The 18,873-nt window shown below is 38.6% G+C and overlaps 2 protein-coding genes across 8 annotated transcripts in view; one reads left to right on the forward strand and one right to left on the reverse strand.

Moving 5' to 3' along the window:
- On the forward strand, positions 1 to 18,586 carry LOC110835080 (putative gustatory receptor 28a). Of its 6 annotated transcripts, none has more exons than XM_087344403.1 (6): positions 1 to 1,001; positions 8,162 to 8,230; positions 8,517 to 8,606; positions 13,780 to 13,848; positions 14,436 to 14,525; positions 15,545 to 18,586. In XM_087344403.1, the coding sequence occupies exons 1-6, from the start codon at positions 972 to 974 to the stop codon at positions 15,671 to 15,673; spliced, it is 477 nt and encodes a 158-aa protein (XP_087200529.1). In that variant the 5' UTR covers positions 1 to 971; the 3' UTR covers positions 15,674 to 18,586. The 6 variants fall into 6 exon arrangements, 4 of the variants coding, with proteins under 4 accessions (XP_087200529.1, XP_087200528.1, XP_021930648.2 ...); XR_015533956.1 differs by lacking the exons at positions 1 to 1,001; positions 13,780 to 13,848 and adding exons at positions 3,590 to 5,083; positions 10,722 to 10,911 and having other exon boundaries at positions 15,545 to 15,555; XR_015533955.1 differs by lacking the exons at positions 1 to 1,001; positions 15,545 to 18,586 and adding exons at positions 3,590 to 5,083; positions 10,722 to 10,911 and having other exon boundaries at positions 14,436 to 14,499.
- LOC110835072 (putative peptidoglycan muropeptide transporter SLC46) overlaps positions 16,926 to 18,873 on the reverse strand; it is a 14,388-nt gene continuing 12,440 nt past the window's right edge. For both annotated transcript variants that reach the window (XM_022074939.2, XM_022074937.2), the window contains exons 9-10: positions 18,635 to 18,791; positions 16,926 to 17,106 (exon numbers count right to left, since the gene is read on the reverse strand). In XM_022074939.2, the coding sequence (XP_021930631.1) occupies positions 17,016 to 17,106; positions 18,635 to 18,791 (248 nt within the window). In that variant the 3' untranslated portion in view covers positions 16,926 to 17,015. The remainder of the gene's footprint in view (positions 17,107 to 18,634; positions 18,792 to 18,873) is intronic.

The following is an 18,873-nucleotide window of genomic DNA, read 5'->3' on the forward strand; positions in this document are numbered from 1 at the left end:
GTTTCAGTGCAGTTGCTTCCAGTCGTGCAATGCAAAATTTAGTTTGTATTAGTATAGCGCAGTGTGGTGTTGGTTTTTATAGTTTGCGGATTTAATCGTATCAGAATTTACAGATTATGTTTAATATTGATCCAATGTAGTCCGAAAAAGTCGGTGGCCATTGAAACGGTCGGTAATTACGGATGGTTGTGTTAGGTACTCAGAAAACTGTCGTGTTAATACAGTGCAATTTTGGTGACAGTGGAATGGGTGATGTATGAACGCTACTTAGATTTTAAGTGTGAACCTGTCTCTTTAAGGGCCACTGTAAGCAATTTCAATTAGTTCAATATTCTACTCAGTGACCTGTTTTATAAATTAGAACTATTATAAATTCACTGCTGATTGTGAAATACGTCATCATAGTAGGATTAACGTCAAGTTTTAGTCACGTAAGACCCAAGAATATCGTTTTAATGCCTGCATTAATAGTGTAGACTAAATTCATTTTACATTAAATGCATTATCCAATAATGTATGACGCCAAAACGCACTCGTGGGTTACGAAACCATAAGCATTACTTTAATCTACACGATAACGTGATATAACTTAACTAAAACATCGATCGTGTCATTTTGTATTAGCCATATCTCATGTCGGTTTCCGATGTGCGCTGAACATTTACTATTAATGAGTTTGCTGCTTATATGACGATCGCCATTTAAATTGAACTTAAAACCGATTACTGCCTTCGTGCACTTTTGACGCAGCACAGTTATTATGACTTCGATATATAATCGTATTAGACATTGCTTTACAGTTAATCGTATTCCACTATTTAATCAAGAGCTGATATGGCTGTACTTGATTTTTAATTTTTATAAACTGATTCGTGCAAACAAAAATGGAGCAAAGGGCTGTACACTCGGCCTAGACGTACCTTGTGCATGGGCCTGTATGCAACGCTTTAGAACATAATCCTATACGTGAGATGGCCTCCGCGTCGCTCATTTATTCAAGGGTAAGTGGCTTATAAATTTCATATTCAAGTTTCTTTCATATTTAAATAATAATAATTCAGCATTTCAGATTTTTCAGTTACGTATTTAGCCTAGTTTGAATGTACCAGGAAGAAAATATATTTATTGCTGCTGAGAATTATCCTCAACGAGCACCGTAATTCATTTCATGTTTCTTGCTTTATATTTTATATTCACGTTTCTATTATCTAATGCAACTCGTAGTTGGAAATTTTTTAGTTTGTGGAAGGATTTAATTTTATTTATGTAATAAGTACAAATTTGTTGTTTTCCGTCAGTCGACGTTGTGAATCGTGTGATTTTCGGTGCTGGCCACATGATGTACGCGTTTTTCCATGTAATATCGCGAAATTAATTTCCTCGTAAGGGCTGATCCGAGTTTTGTTTCCACATTCAGTCGGATTAAAATATGTAAGTTACGTTGTTGACTTTGTGTTCGGTAATTTGTATCGTGTGTATCTTCGCATTTTAACAACGGTTTATTTTTTCACGTTATGATTCCTCGTATAACGCCGACCGCAACGGAATTGTTAATTTATTTAAACAGACTGTTTAATAAATTAACCTAGTTCCTTCGTAATCTGATTATTTCAGACAGATTCCATTGTAAGATTTGAGGTTTTCACTGCGGTGAGTATGAAGATTTCTGTCTTCTGGGTTGTTATTTATGATGCGACGTGAAAACAATCATTTAACTTTCTGTGATATTCTTTTTATTGAAGGTCCTGCATCAAATATACATAGAAACAAGTGTAGTTTGATAAGCTAACAACTTAATCTACGTGCTCTTTACACCATATGTGTGAGGGGCGGTACTCAACTGCCATCAGTTGCATCAAATATTATGCTGAATGGACTCACTCTGAATAGAAACGGAGCTTAGCCGTCTGAATTCTCATTGAGATTTAATCGCAGTCTCCTTAATCTATTAGCATTCCCCATTAATATTTATGGTTCATTTACGACACTATCAATAGCTCAGACTATATAGCGTGCAGTGATGGGATGATTAGTAAACAATTAAATTGATACTATGGACGTACGTACGAATGTATGCATGCAGTACGCTGTGTACAATAGAAGCTCATTTGAAACCTACTTTAATGCAAATGAAGAAATGTTGGAGAAAGCGAATGATAATGAAGTTTCTGAACAAATCCTAAAGAATATCAGCTCTTATTACGTAATGAATTTGAAAATATGAGAAGGAAGCAGCGGTTGTGGAAATTGTCCTTGAGTGACTGAAGAAAACTTCGGAGGATCTCAAATCAGAATTTGGGGCTCCGGGCCGAGATTTGAACCCGCGAACGAGCAGGGATGCCAATTACTGGACTACGAATTTCTACATGATTTTGTGTCAGTATCAAATAGCCGATTGGATTGATTCATGGGTTATTTTACGATGATGTTCCAAACACATGTAGCAGGGAATGAGAGTAACAAAATCATAATTATTGAATAGGTGAGGATTTACAGGGCTGCGGACTTGAGCCGTCATTTGTCTGGAGACACTGGAAAACTGCGAGAAATTCTTTGACGGGCTTTGAAACGAGTACTACTCAAATAGAAGTTTAAACTCAAGACTAAAGCGTTACAGTTACGTCATCAGTCTCGTCTAGAAGTTGATGCTGCCGTCTGTACGTCGGGCCAACCACCCGGCGCGTAGTTTAAGCTGGTTCTTAAAAAGAATCGCAGTAAAGCCACTTCCAGCCGGCCTTCCTCGGAAGTGGCACAAACCCTGGGGCCGTCCGCATGGTGTGGACGGACGATCTGCGGCGTGGCCATCTTGCGTATCACGCCGCGGAGAGGGTACATGGCACGGATGCACCCGCGAGACTATTTGAACCATCTGCGAAGGAAAGGCTTCGACTCCGAACCGCAAAATCCAGGTGCAGCTACACCGCCAGTACAAACGGAAGAAATTATCGCACCACGTCCTACAGCTGCAACTGGCGATGTCACAGCTGCTTGAAATGTTCCCACGAGATCTACCATAGTCCTGAGCTGGACTGCGTAAAAACGCTCGTTCAGAAGTTCCGACAGGAAAGAAAATGTCATCGGAGTGAGATCTGGTGACCGGGGAGGCCATGTAATAGGCCCTGAAACGTAACCTGGATAATTCGGATTCAACCACTTTCGGACATCTTTCGCACAGTGCGATGTTGTTTTAAATTTTCGGTTTATTCTTTTGACAAGGGATCACACTATGGAGAGCTTGTGCACTCCGTTTATAAGTGTGTGTGTCTGGAAGTTAGACTGGTGTTAACTAGTTGCCATGGATACGAGAACATAATTATATTCTTATTCTGAAAGTCGATGCACTATTAGAAACCAGTATCTGGTATGCGTATGAGCCTATTATTTATAGTGCTCAATCTGATAGTATTGAATTTTTAAACACACTTGTGCGAAACGCAGTGAATTTTTTTTTTAAATATTATGCTTGGCATTGTCCATTTTCTGAGGTATATTTTGATATAATTAAACTCTCGATTTAACGGACTAATATGGGGAATATGACGCAATTAAATTTCGAGTTGAATAAAAGATTAATAATAATTATAATTTAACAAAACCATAGACTTTTAGTTTACAGCTTTTTTATTGTACTATTTGTTCTTATTGTTATGACTAACGTAAGATATCATACTCGGCAACATAATAGTTTCAACACCATAATAAAAATCGAATGTTGCAAGAAGGCACTTAATTAGTGTTAATTATATTGTTTAATGTGTGGAAGAAAACTGTAAGTATGTACAGGTGTAGTGTTCATATGCATATGTTGATCCTGTGTATATGCAGAGCCCGGTTTGTGTTCTGTTTGCATGGTACACAGGATATACAAGTTTACAAACACCTGTCCATTTTACTGTGAATTCCAGCTTATAGTAAGTTAGGTTAGGTCTGAGTAAACCTTAGATGTAATTAAAAATATAGATTCGACGTGATGTCTTATAAGTAACAGATGAAATTTAACATTATTGTCATTATCCATGCCTTCAACTACATCAAATCGTCTCGTCACTATTGAAATTTAAGATTCTATAATATTTTAAGCGACAAAATGAAAGTTTTTAAAGTCCTCGACATATATTCTGTAGCTAAACCCTTGTATTATCTGTCTAAATTACTAGGCTTGGCACCGTTTGTCATTGAAGGAAAGTCTGAATCCAGAAGGTTAAGATTGTCATGCGTCACTTTTCTGTACAGTCTTTTCATGTTGATAACGCTGGTAGCACGCCAACTGCTATTTGTACGGGATTTGTACACTATCGATAATGTTGAATCAGTACTTCAGACTGCTTCAGCCATTGAGGAAATTACAAGTAATGTTGCTGTATGTGTTTTCTTCTTGTTGAACCTTATAAACCGACGTAAAGTTTACCAGATTTTCTTTAAACTTGCAACTTTGGATAAAATTCTGGGTGGCATGTGCGCTACATACAAGCAATCACTACTAAGTGTCATTGGTCAGATGTGTTTTCACTTTATATTTCTCGGTTCACTTGGCATTATAAGTGTCAGCAACGGGGGGTTTAACGTTTATGGAGATTTGTTTCGATTTATTTCCATCGGTAGCAATTTTCTGGTTGTTCTTGTGGTAGACCTTGAGATTACGAATTTGGTTTTTACGTTGAAACAACGTTTCTGTATTGTGAACAGTCGCTTTAGTGAGTGCATAGGCAAAACTAACTTCGAAATTCCAAATCCGAAGCGATGGGATAATACATCGATACTTTATATGGATAATTCTGTTCCAAAGTTTATTCACGTAAAGTCGTCTTTACTCAAACTGAAAAATCTCACAGACCTGCACGATTTCCTCTGCGATGTATCTGCGCTAGTAAATTCGACATATTCAGTTCACATGTTGTTCGACGTTATGCTGAAGTTTGTTGCTATTATATTCAATGTTTATTTTCGACTTCTGCGAGTATTAAATTACGACAGAGGCAGATATGAAGATAATGTGTATGAAGGAATAATGGCGGCTGTGTTGTCCTGGAATGTACTGCAGCTAACAGCACTTGTGTGGGCCTGCCAATCCGCGTCCGAAGAGGTAAGTCTGTCTGCAACAACGAAGTGAAAGTACTTTTCAGTGAAAGCTGAACCACAACGTCAAAGCAGGGGTCGGAATTACCGCGGGCTGCAGTGGTTATTCCAAACTTTGTTGAAATTAATATCCTTGGCACTAAGCGAAATTGTATTTTTATAAATTTAAGAGTAGAGCGCAAGAGCGGTTTTCCTGCCGCAGCGGTAAAACTGCCGCAATCGCAGATTCTTGTTGTCCGTGCACGCGGACGGTGAAATCAGCGTTTTCTTTTCAGTTGGGAGCTCGATTTTGTGGAGTGTGCTCTAGGCTGATAAGTCGAGGCATGGATTTTGTTGAAACTACCGCTTTTTGCTAAGAGCAACGGAAAAGCGTAGAAATACATTTTGGTTCCCTCTGCTTGTAAGCCAAAGATTATTGAAAGCCAATTTTTCAAACGGATATTTTTGCCGAAATGTAATAACCTGTAAGAAAATACTTATGTCAGTTTGAGGTCACAAAAAGGTCATCGTCATATCACGTTCTCAACAACATCAGTCCGTGGGTTTTCCTAAGAGTCTAATGGGTAGAGGTCGCGCGAGTAATGGTGGTACCTAAATGCGCGATTTGTAAGCCGAGAGAGGGGAATACAGTAGTAGGGGAGGGGGTCGCACAGCCTCAGCTACGGTGACCCAGCATAATACTAATTACAATTGCTGAAATTGAATGTGATGTGAGATCAGCTAAGTTAAAATTAAACGAAATCGAAGTTTTACTTACGTGAGCATCTTTTTCACCAGGAAAAAATTGCTTCTGAGATAAGGAAAAGAAGTTGGTGTTTAATTTCAGGCATCGACAACTTCATGCATCATTTTCTGGCTGAAATAGAGGGGACACCCCTTCGTACCTCATCGTTTCCCCCTTCGTTCTCAAAATTACCTCGATAACCGCTTACGTTGTGGCGCTTTGTAAAAGGAGCTGGTCGTTCTTGTATGAGCGGGACCATCCATTTTGTAATTCAACAGCTCAGCCTTAGAACTCGACTTCACTGCACACACCTTCCACCACATCTTCGTAACTATTGAGTTTTGGAAATGTAAATGTCTAAACTTTTGTACTAAAGTTGAGCCCAAAACACGTCCTTCAGCCTTGAATATACTGTTGCGGACACACTGCAGATATTGTCTATTAATGACTTGCTGGACAATTATTTAGTCTTAAAAAGAACTCTGCTCTATTGAGATTGTTAGTCATGGTAGGTCTCCTGAAATGTATGCCATGTCCGTTACCAATTTCCTTATATTATATTTAATATAATATAATATATTATATTTTATCTACTAGACGATGGATAATATCCAAGAAAACCTTTTTTTCAAATGACTCATCACCATCGTCCGGAACTTTTAGATTTGATATATCTTATAATACTGTTTATTTTGTGATCGTAAAACAGTTATTCGTGTAGGGAGTACAAAATATAAATGTTTTAATTTTTTTCCAGTTCGACGAACACACGCGTATCTCTTAGTACAATCAATATTTGTTAAAATATGTATGAGCTGTAAAGCATGAACTTTACATTCCGATAAGCATACAAAGTGAAAAGTAGTAATTAACGTCAGTTATAGGCCGTTTAAACATCTTTTTTTTTTTACTTAATATTTAATGTAATAGCGCTATTAATTTCACGAAACTCATCCATTTCTTCACAGTATGACGTAAATTAAAATTATGTATATACCAGAACCGTTTATAACACATTTCCTCCATTAAAAGTCGTTCTACCCATTTGCTTTGAATGATTATAACGTGATGTGTACTATTGTCGTGTGTCTTTCAAAGATACGTCATTGTATAGCACTATTGTAAGTGGCGCTAGTGTCGATGACAATTAACACGGTCATTCGTCCGCCATGTTGGTATTACCGATTGTAGGAGATTGGGAAGTACGATTTTGGGGCATATCTCAGCGGCATAATGCCCATACCACAAATCGTAAAAAAAACCGCCCAGTGGCTTCCAAATAAGTCTGCCGTCTACATTGGCTCAAGAGAGGGGTGAAATTTTTCCTTGATGAATGTGAACAAACGCAATCTGGAGGCATGAATAACAGAAAAATGTTTTGCGAACGACCAATTGATAATTAGGAAGCAGGAGATGAACTGCAAGGGTCCGTGTTCCAGTTGAACAATAAATGTAGCTTACTATTTTGTAATTTTAACACACAAAGTAAGATAATAGATTTTGAAGGGAGCTATCATATAAAATTCAAAATAGTCGTCAATGGAACTACAACAGAGAAAACTTGGCATTTTGATTATTTATGGAAAAATATAACTTTTTTAAAAGATGACAAATGTGTTTCGGAATTCTCATATATTTCTAAATGCATTTGGTTCTTTGACTGGGACAATAAGAAGGAAGTCAATGAAAATAACACTGACCTGTGAATGGAATTTTGTTAAATGATGCTTGTCCAAGTGTCGAGTTTTTCCGGCTCTAACACTGCGGAATGTCAGCTAGTTGCCTATATGACAGGGACCCGTTGAGTCCTGAGACAAGCATAGTCCAGCTCGTCATCGACGTTGTTTTGACTAGAATCAGTTGCATAAGGATGAACTGAAGGGAATGTGCAGACACAAGGGGTTTTAATACTTAAATTAATTTCTTACTTTTTATCTATTTGGCCTATTGACTCACAGCCGGATTTCACTTAACCGTTTCAGATTTGGGTCAGTTTTGTAATTGTTTTGTTTCAGCTTTGAGAAAAATAGTCAGAGTGGGAAAAAAAGGAAGTATTTGACATGAACAGGTTTCAAAATTGGTCGATCCAAATCGCATTCCTTTATTTATACTCAGTATTTGTTTCGCATTTCTTATCGTATTTAACATGAATCGAAACGAACAGGTAGACCTTCAAAAGAGACGGTAAACGTTGTTACTACTGACATGTGAAGGCTAAATATTTTATTAGAAATGTGTTTTGCGTCAATGAAAATGTGTGTGTGTGTGTGTGTGAGGAATTTTAAGCAGTTGTCTGTTATGTTATTTATAGCTTTTCATGACGAATCATAGTGATGCTCTGTGTTTATTGCTTATTTTTAGGCCAATCGAACTGCAGCCATCGTTCACAAATTAATCAGTAACACAAGTGACATTGAAGTAAAAGAAGAGGTATGGGATTATTATTTTATGGTGTATATAAGACGTGTTTAAGGGTTACAGCTACCTTAATTCTATTTTAGTAACACAGAGGAAATGGTCAGCTAAACGTAGACGAAGTATTTCCACATAAATTATTCAATATAACTTTCTGCAAAGTAGCGAATTTTACTTCTGATATTACAAAGGAAGACCACAAATGTAATTTACACTTTAAAAATTGTACATAAAACAGCGTGACAACATAATCAGTTCTGGTGTAATTTGCTTTACGTGTGACGCTTCGTATATATTTCAGCTCAAAATATTCTCGCTGAAGCTGTTACACAGGAAAGTCCAGTTCACGGCTTGCGGTTTCTTTCCGTTGGACTTCACCCTTCTCCACTCGGTAAGAAGTGCATTAGTACCCAAAACACAATTATTGTTATTATCTAAACGTCTGCCTTTATTGTTAGAGTAAGCGTATGTTTAGATTGTAACATTTCAGGTTCTTACGGCTTTGAATATGAAGCTTGTTGTCTCCTGGGGTGATGTAGCGTGTAGTGTGGTACAAGTTTACCGACGTTTCGGAGGTGGTTGCTGCTGCAGTCATCAAGGCGACCAGACTACATGTCAGATGTACAATTTAAGACGCATTACATAAGTGTTTAAATCTTCGGTGAAATCAATATAACAAGACAACCGATTCGCTTTTAGTTGTCATTTGTTAGGAAAAACGTCCGGAGCAGCTTTATAGCAGACGCTGGTAATGTCCACAGCCTTCTTGAAGTCAAGCGACCACTTTTTCCGTTGTGTTCCGTAAGTGTTTGCAGTGTTTCTGGGACATTGTTCAGTATCTTCAAAACTTCTTGGGTTATCCGAATAAACTCTTTCTTTGAGGCAGGAAGAATTGTAGTGGGGTGGGGTTCGGAGATCGCGGTGGCCAAAGGCAACTCCAAGCAGTACGCTCATTAAAGAACTCTCGCAGTAAGACAGTTGTTATTTTTGCGATATAGGCCGAATGCCCGTCATTTTAAAACCAAAAATCTGTTGTGTTTCTTCCAACAGCGAAATTAATTGTAACGAGAAACATTTTGTCGCGTCTGAAAGGTGTCTGAAATGCATGTAATGTCTGTGTTGCAGATCACTGGGGCTGTGACAACGTATTTGGTGATTCTGATACAGTTTCAACTCTCGTTCACGGTCCCATCACAGAACATAACAGTGACGATGGCTTTGCAAGAAGCCACGTCTTCAAGTGGCGTCACTCCCATTATGCACCCATAAATCTAGATTTAAATTATACCAAACCGATCTCTTCTACTCCTTCCATAATAGTGCTGCTCAGTTTATTTAAGTGTTTGAACAAATTTATAATTTTACTGCATGTTTCCAGCTGGGTGTATGTGATTCTATTGTTTGATTTTATCCAGCGCCCAAATATTTTTACAAGCGGAATCTTTCGGAAGTTCCTTCTACTTCCGCCATCATGCGACTATTAGGAAATCTATTTTGCTCCACCCCCTGGTTGACTGAATCTCAGACTTTGACTTGTTCGAACAGGAAGCCCAGCATTGTAGGATTTTCTCGCAGTCCAAAAAAATGTGTCGAATATGGACAACGTCCAACAGAATAATTATGAACAATACATCACACAGTCGTAAAAAACATTTGAAGTTAGTTCATTGTATCTTATTATATATTATTAATGCAGTGATGTGTTAAATTCTGTGTGTTAACTCACGACTAGCTAATTTAATCCGTAAAGTAAAGCCGTTAAGAACCTAATAATTATACAGCTCGTCAATCATGAGACGCACAGGTTCATAACAGTATTCACAAAAGCCTGCCACTTGCCCCTTTCTCTATCAAATAAATCCATTTCACGTCCTCGAACATTATGTAGTCGTACTTAAAATCCTTTTCAGTGTTAACCTCAAACCAAAACCTCTGAATTGATATCTCACCTTCTGGCTTCCCTAACAAACCTCAGTCACATTTATAAACTATATGCATGTTACATGTCCTGTCCATCACGTTAAGTTTTACCTTATTATCCTAATAAAATTTGGTGACTGCTACAAATTATGAATCTCTTCATTAAGTAATTTTCCCATTCCTCCTGCTACTTCTTCGTACTGAGGTCCACATATTTACCGCGTGGGGCTCTGCAGGTGGAGACTTTTGTTCCCCAGTCATCGTGGAACGAAAATGTAACACGAGAATAATAGAGTAATGGCGGAAGCCACGTAAAGGTGTTCTCAAATACAGACTCCGTATGTAAGTAGATTCTTCTCAGTAGGAAGCCACCAGTTCTGACGTAACCCTACAGGGGACTGGTGGCTCCAGCAAACCTGCAGATCAGGAACCAACAATTTTGACATGCCACAAGAAGGAGCTGGTGGTTCCAGATAACACGTGGACGACGATTTCCTTCTGTAAGTAGGCTCTGAGTGGGCCGGAGCGATACGAGGAAGTTCCTCCAATATGGAGCTTCCGTTTGAAAGCTGATTTATCTCGGCAGGCAACCGGTGATTTTGGTACACCATCTTGGGGAAGTGACGCACCTGCCAATCCGGGGTTGCTGACATCATCAGTGGTGAAGAACCTGCCAAGAAACGGGAGAGACCGTGTATATGGCATTTACCAAACACGAGGGGGCCCAGCCTGTTCCCGTAAGGCCCAAGTCGAAGATTATTATCTTAATTAAAGAGGTTAGTCCTCTCTAACGACCCAGGGACTCTTTAAGACTAGGAACCTGTTCGTAGCTACAAAAAAAGGGTAATTTAACACAGACCTTACACTTCATAGTCAATCCCTGTCAGCAGTAACACCGCAGTTCTGGCACGCCACTTTGGGGATATGACAGCATCAGCCAACTCAGGGTAGCCGAATAATGAAACAAGTGTTCCTTAGGCAGACATTAACTGGTAAGAGCCCGGAGCACGTCCGGGTGCTTATAGCCAACTCCGGCGCGTCGCACTAACTAAGCCTTGGGAGGAACTAAGTGGTGTGCCTAAAATGTCCCAAGTCTGATGGGAGCAAAGTAGTTAGGAGGTTTATCTTTATCAAGGATAAAGGGACGCCATTAGACCAGGGATCTGTAGCGAGGGCTTCACTATGACCACGAGATTCATGATGTTCCAGTCTGGGCAGATATTTGCTGGAACAAGGCAACTTTCAGGAGATGACGTTGAGTAAGACAATGTGTGGCCTTGTGGCACGCGACTACTTTCGGATCAGAAGAACTGGGAAGGGCTGAAAGGCCAGTTAATGGTCGAAATGCAAGTGTAGCTCTGACGTTTACACGATTTACATACATTTTTACAAACACATCTGCATCCATACATTAATTCGGTTACATTACGTACACGCACTCATAATTGCGTGCATGCACACAGACAAATACTACACACACACACGTCCTTTTATAGGTACGTACATATATACGTATTGTCTCAGAAACATATCTCAACATTTCAAATGCACAGCCATCTTGTTTTTATTACGCGTTCCTTAATTTCTGGCGAGAGATAATATTTCAGATCCAAAACAACAGGCTTACTCATGAATTTCCTTAATTTAAACGCAAAGGTTGCTGACTGTAAGAAGCTTTGTACTATGAATAACGACGCATGTGTGGGCACTGGGGATCTTCAATGATAGTATCAAGCGTATCTCCGATCATTTTCGCTGTGAGTCGTCACTTATCCATTAACGTAATGAACAACATTTTATCGTACACCAGTTCCTTTGCTGCAGACGTCGCTTTCTTCCTTTAGTATTTAAAGCACCAGCGTACAGAAGCAATGGATATTTATTCAGCTGTGTATCCTCTAAACTGCATTTTGAGGGTGCTTGGATTAACACCATTCAATGTCGTAGGTGTCTCAGGATCGCGACGCCTTCAGGATTCCAAAATATTAACGTCTTATGATTTATCCATAATTATGTGCTTGGCCATTTTGGCTCTTCTAAAACTCACGCTGTTTATGGAATATACAGACCACTCGTTTTTCATAAACGTTAGAGCCATCGAATACGCAGCAATTATCGTAACAAATATAATTTTACGTTTAGCATGTCTTCTGAAGAAAAGTAAATATGAATCATTTTACAAAACTTTGAACAAAATTGATAAAAATTTCCAAAATATAAATCGGACTTACAGTAAAGTATTCTGGCGTCTTATTTATGTACTTCTAATAACATTCGTATTACTGTCATTCTACTATATCGGTAGATGTCAGCTTCACTTAGCTAACAACAGGTCTGGGTTATTTCCTTCGATAGTTGGCTGTCTGGTTACAGTAACCAGCGGGACCACTTATCTTGTCCTAATCATCGATTTCACCAGTTCAGTTTGCATCATAAACCAACGTTTCAAGGCACTTCGGGTGATAATTAACAACTTAGTTCTCCTAGAGATGCCAATCGTTACTTCTGAAATGCATTTATTAAATGCAAGAATTGTTTCGTTGTCTTCTATCAAGAGGAAGCTGCAGATAATTTTGAAAGTCCACGGTTTATTGTGTGATTCTTCATCATTCTTAACAGCTGCGTTTTCAGTCCAGTTATTGTTTATTTTTGGGGTTTCATTTTTAACTGTGACGTACAATTCATATTTCTGCGTCTTAAGTTTGTTTAATCAAAGTAAAGGTGTGTTTTCTGGTACGGAATGGAATTTGATTGCATTTTACTGGTTAATGCTGACCTTCTTAAGCAACATGGCTTTGCTTTCAGCATGCAACACTACGACACACGAGGTAAGAAAGGTTTCAAAGCCAGTTTTATATTTTTCTTACATCTTTTATCATTTCCAACATATTTCTAATCTGTTTAATTATCATGCACGTTCTACCTTGGGTAGGCGGGACTCCATTTGCCACGGAGACGAATTATCGGAAACCACTGTCGAATATTAAATACTTGTAATAAGTTATTTTCTAGACTTGCAGTTGAACATACCCTTGCAATTCGCACAAACAAGCTTGCTGTATTCCTTTATCAACTAAGAAATAAGTGGACACGAATGTAAAGAATTTTATTTAGATTTTAACTGCTCTACCTTAATGGAAATAGTTTCGAATTCTTTGAACAATTAAACGTAAATCGATTGTTTCTTATCGTTACTTTGGTGTTTCTTGAAAACTAATAGTCTCTCAGCTAATAAAATATACCACACGCTTTCTGTTTAATCCAAAGATTTATTACCGTGCTCACAAAAGCCCATAAATGTTGTGTACCCCAACCCCGATATGTCCTGTCTATACCCTCAGGTTTTTAATATTATCTTCCAAACTATCACCAGATATCTTAAGTGATTTCTTCCCCACAGCTTTTCCGACTAAATATCTTTTCTCACCAATCTGAGACACCTTAAAAAATTCGCAGCTTGGCTTCCATCTAAGACATGCAAGATATAAACTGTTATGTCTTCCAACGGACTGTAATATGAAGCTTCGTCTTTTCACCTTAAATTGACGAAACCGCAAAGTATTCGAAACTTCCCATTCGATATCAAAACGCACAACAGCACAGTTTTGAAATCAGTCTACTTTAAATCCACTATTTATTTCCAGGCAAAGCAAATTGCTGCGGTGGTACACAAATTATTCAACAAGGTCATGGATCCTGACGTGAGAGATGAGGTACGAAGCACTAGGGTTAGAATTATAGGTTGCACTGCTTGGCATTTATTCGAGAATCAATTAAACATTTCAATGTTCGTACCCTTATCTAGTTTTGTAGCAGTAAGATTTCTCTCTTGAAGACGGCTGTCTTATGGGTTGTAGCACCGTGTAGTCTAATAGAAGTTTAACAACGTTTCAGAGGTCCTTGCTGCCTCCATCATCAGGGCGATGACTTTTCATCAGCAATGACCTCTTAGACGTTATAAAACTTGTGTTACTGACCACTCACCCCCATCTAGTGCCGAGGTCAAGAAAGAGCAGAAGGTGAGGTAATTCGAGAGGTTGACATTGAGGTGAGGCGATTTGGTGGCCAATATGGGAACTATGGAACAAGGCGGATGTAAAGTCTCAAAATGCACGTTGTAAAGAACGCATGAGGATATTATTATGTGCATTATGAAACGGAATACTCTTCTGAGCTTGCTGAGTTGCGTTTCATACTTATTTCTTACTACCTGAAGAACATTTCTTCATCCTTGTTTCTTCAACGTCTGGCAGTCCGCTTAAAGACATGAAGTTGAGTCTCTGTTGTATTCACGTTTCAGCTTGAAGTGTTCTCACTACAGCTGCTGCATAGGAAGGTCCATTTCACAGCCTGCGGAATCTTCCCTCTAAACTTTACCCTGCTGTACTCGGTGAGTAATGTAAGCACTTATGAAGAACAGTAAGAATTATGTAGTCTTAATGTGTTTTATTAAGCACCACACCGCGAAGACATGTGGAGTAGCAGAAGCAGTTTTTGTCAACAAATGAAGACGAGTCGCCCCCCTGTAATCCGCGGATTATTTACTTCTATCGTAACATTTCCTCCTAATGTAATTGTCAATGTCCGTCACATTCGACTGTGCCGTTCGTTCCGTGCAGAAACAATCGAAAGTTTGGATGTTGGCGACTGTGGAAGCATCAAATGCAAATGACGCTGTGGTGGTGCCTACGGTGGCGTCTGGCAATTTGGGTCAGGCGGGAGTCTGGATTCAGGCCGTTGGTTTTATATTGGTACATTTGACAGGAATCTGACTTTACTGGGAGTGAAGATTTTTCCACGTTTAATTTATTTTAAAAATTGATTTTACAAAGTTCATACTTTAAGTGCGATATGCTATGATAGTACTGAAATAAACTGAAAGGTTAATTCATTTCAACTTTGACGGGTCGGAATACGCTGATATACATTATATAAAAGCATATCATACCCCGCAATTTACATGGTGGTCTAGCGGTTAGAACGCTGGCCTTGTAATCCTGGGGTCTCGGGTTCGATTCCCGGCGGTGCCCGAATTTATAACTTGTGTTGGGCAAGGCCGTGGTCTAGGCAACACGGAGTTTTCCTCCGTGGCATCCCAACAATTACTCCATTCACACACAGAAGAAGGCAATGGCAAACCACTTCTGGATCATCTGCCAAGAACGTATATGAACAGGTCCCAGTCCGAGAAAAGGATGGAAGGATCCTGTTCATATGGACCTGTCGTCAGACAGAACACTAAATAATATAATAATAATTGAAAGACAAAGGTAGAAATTGTCTTAATTATGAACCTTAGAATATTCTTTTTCTTTCAGAGCAGTTTCTTTCACATTGGTTCTGACTGCATTTGACGTAACTCTTCAATTGCGACCTTCTAAATGTTGATCTACGTTCCTATTGTTCCAGATCTTTGGGGCAGTTACCACGTACCTGGTAATCCTGATACAGTTCCAACTGTCAATCGAACACGATAATAAAGTCTCCGACGCCACGGGTCCATCACTGCGAGTCAGTATGACACCAGACCCAATATAATTATTGGTCGAAGCGGAAATCGGATGTTGTTGAGAAATGTAAAGCTTCCTGAACTTAGTTCTACGCTTACTTGACAACAACACTGTGTCGTGATGTGTTTGTCAGCTGCTAGATGTCTCAGTAAGAATAACCAGTCCACATATGAGTTGTTCTAGAAATGCAAAATATTCCACCAGAAAATAATTTTAGCTCTTGAGAAGAAGAACTAGAACAGGTAACAGTAGTATGACAATGAGAGTTTAGCGCAAGTAATTAAATTAAGCTATAATTTTAATTTTTCAATACCATAAAATCAAACCATAATTTTCTCTTCCGATCTATTCCCTCCTTCTCCAAAATTTTTTATCCAAGTTTTGTCCGATTTTTATTTTAATTTTTTCTCTATAGAATTTTTATCCGATTTCTTCTCCCCCGTAATTTTTTTCTTTCGAATATACTTTTTTTCTCAAAATTCTTCTCAGAATCTCTTCTGATTTTCCCCCCCACAAAGAATGTTACAATCAGGCTCTTCTCATCAACGCCCAAGCTGCGGAGAAAAACAGACTCACTTCATCCTACAAATGAAGACGATGAGGCAAAGTGATTTTAGTCAGCAGGGGCAACGTCATTATGCTGTACAAGACGCGGGTCTGCAGGAAACGGAGCCTACCACCTCACGCACAGGATCGACGACTAGACCAGCGAAGCTGCGGGCGGCCTGTTCCTTGCCGAGTCAGACATGACCGAATGCGCGTGTGATCTCAGCGTGAAACACACGGACTGGAATTCTACGCTGATCAGAAGTGGAGGTTCGCTCTCGCGTGCTTCCGCTAACAGAAACCCCTGCTAGTTCTACGGGCCGGACTTCCCGACTTCTCACAAACACGACGCTACACCCGACGTCCTTGCAGTCCTACCGAATGTCTTATAGATCGAGCCAACGAAAAGTTGGGACCCGCAGTGCTGAGGCACTTGAAGAACGGGTCGTTCCCAGTATCCCAGCCTTTAGTAGCAGGTTGTTATCACCAGCCAAGCGGAGGTAATTGATTTACGAAAAGGAGGTCCGTACAGTAGTAACTGGGTGCGAGAATTCCGTTCGTATTTGGAACACAATAATCCAGCCTTCTTCGGAATGTCTGAAGTTTTTGGTTTCAGGTCTAGGCTTTCCTATAACAGGTTTTTTTATAGGTTTTCGCCATGTGACAATGTCGCTTTGTTATTCTTAGCATTTGAAGTTGAGTGGTTTAATAGGAATATATAATGAGACTTTGACTATCTAATAGCACTTTATCAGTTTTCGTATTGGTACAAAATTGTGATATTTTGTATGTTTAAATAGAAGGTAGACATTTTCTTATAACAGTCATCCACTATCTCTGGGATCATTGCTGTAGCTGAGTGGATGAACAAAAGTGTCCTCCAGGCTTCCTCCATGGAGAGACATGTGTATGCACCTGAAACATGTTCAGAATGAAATTAATGGTTCATTACACTTTAATTTGAAAATGTCTGGCTCTCATGGGTGTACAGAAGCTAGTTTCTAAAATTATCATTCACTTAGAGAACTGGAGCCAGCTTTTCAGACCATGCAAGTCTCTCGGAACTGATACTTTTCTTGAAGGTCAAAATATATTTTCTTTATCGCATTAAATGTAAATAGAAAACATGTTTTAGTTCAATTTATAGACTTCATAAAATAACTTCTTAAAATTATGACACTTTTTGAAACAGTGTGTGAATAAAACCAAAAAAAATTATAAAATTAATTAACCGAAAAGCTAATTATATTTTGTTACAAGTAACATTTATTAATTTGACTGCATAATGTACCAAGTCACTGACTTATAACCTGATGGTATCTTGTTTATCTAGCACAGGAGTGGGTAATCAGTTTTCATTTGGGGCTCAGTGGGGCCATTTTGAAGTAACAGCAGGTATGTAAGAACCTTGATAAGAATTCTAAAATATAAAATTGATGGATAGCTATCACTTGTTTCACACCGATTGAACATATCAGCGTGTTGGTCTCCTGGGTTGTAACACTAATAGACTTTTAGTTAGACATAAACATTTCAGAGAACCGTACCATCTCCATCTTCAATCCTGCTTCTCTAAAACAATTTTATCTGCCTCCAAATTCATGTAGCATTACAATCCAGAACACCAATTTTAACATCTTCACTGCCATGACAACCTCAAATCACATGACTCATGACTGAATACAAAAACATAAAACATTATTAATAATTATTAAACTTTGGTGCTCTTACAATGTTAAGATATGCACTAAATTGAATCCAGAGTGCTCCCACTCAATGTTTGTCCACACTTAGGTAGAGTAAATAAAAACAGTAAGTGTAATGGCAAGATGACGGCCTTCTGGGATCTTGCGCCATGCAGTCTCATAGATATTGACTGAAGTTCTCTTTATATTTTCTCTATTCAGTACATGTAAAAGCAAGATTTTGTGAAGATTTTTGTTGTTTATAACATCTCAACATTGCTGTGGTGTATACTTTGTCAATCCCTGATCTAGTTACGTATTTTAGGAAATCAAAAAAAGTGCTTTAGATGGAGTTATGTTGCTTGGTTTATAGGGTATGTTAATATACTGCTTATACGGAACAAATTATATGACAAGTGAAGAGTTCATTATTAAGAATATGGAAAGAAACACTGTAGAACATTTTAAAATATATATTAGAAATTGCATTGAGAAACTGGAAAGCAGGTTATGTTATGTTAGGTTAGGTTAGGTTAGGTCAGGTCTTCATTCCAGTCAGGTACCTCCTGAATACAGTGCACACCACTGCGTCAGAAAAAGATTGTAGTTTTTAGAAAAATACTTTGTTAAGTACATATCTGGAAATTAGGACATTCTTATGAATTTGATGTGATTTAAGAATAAAAAATGCCTGCATGGATATATATTTCCACTCTTGTTTCAATATAAGCATCATTTCATTCAGTACATATACTCACAAGATGAGGAAAAAGACGCACATCTGGCTGGCAAATGTAACCCAGAAGATTGTAGCAGGAGCAGTGCTGATAGTGGCATTATACACCTGAGTATACAAGATGCCTGAGAATAGAGGCACTGCATTGTCTGCTGCAGCGAGGATTGCAAATACTTTTCCTTTATGGGTAAGAAATGTACAATAAAACTTGCATGAATACTTCCACTTATGGATGCATAAAATATAACTAAAGCTCAGTGA

This window comes from Zootermopsis nevadensis, unplaced genomic scaffold (genome assembly GCF_977971745.1).
Source record: "Zootermopsis nevadensis isolate Lab colony 2312 unplaced genomic scaffold, Znev_1.0 Znev_ptg000007l, whole genome shotgun sequence".
NCBI classification, from domain to species: Eukaryota; Metazoa; Arthropoda; class Insecta; order Blattodea; family Termopsidae; genus Zootermopsis; species Zootermopsis nevadensis.

Coding starts and splice junctions, on each gene's coding strand:
- LOC110835080 (XM_087344402.1), top strand. CDS start 4,088: ATGAAAGTTTTTAAAGTCCTCGACATATATTCTGTAGCTAAACCCTTG. Junction 13,849..14,435: donor ATCCTGACGTGAGAGATGAG/GTACGAAGCACT, acceptor TTCACGTTTCAG/CTTGAAGTGTTCTCACTACA. Junction 14,526..15,544: donor ACTTTACCCTGCTGTACTCG/GTGAGTAATGTA, acceptor CTATTGTTCCAG/ATCTTTGGGGCAGTTACCAC.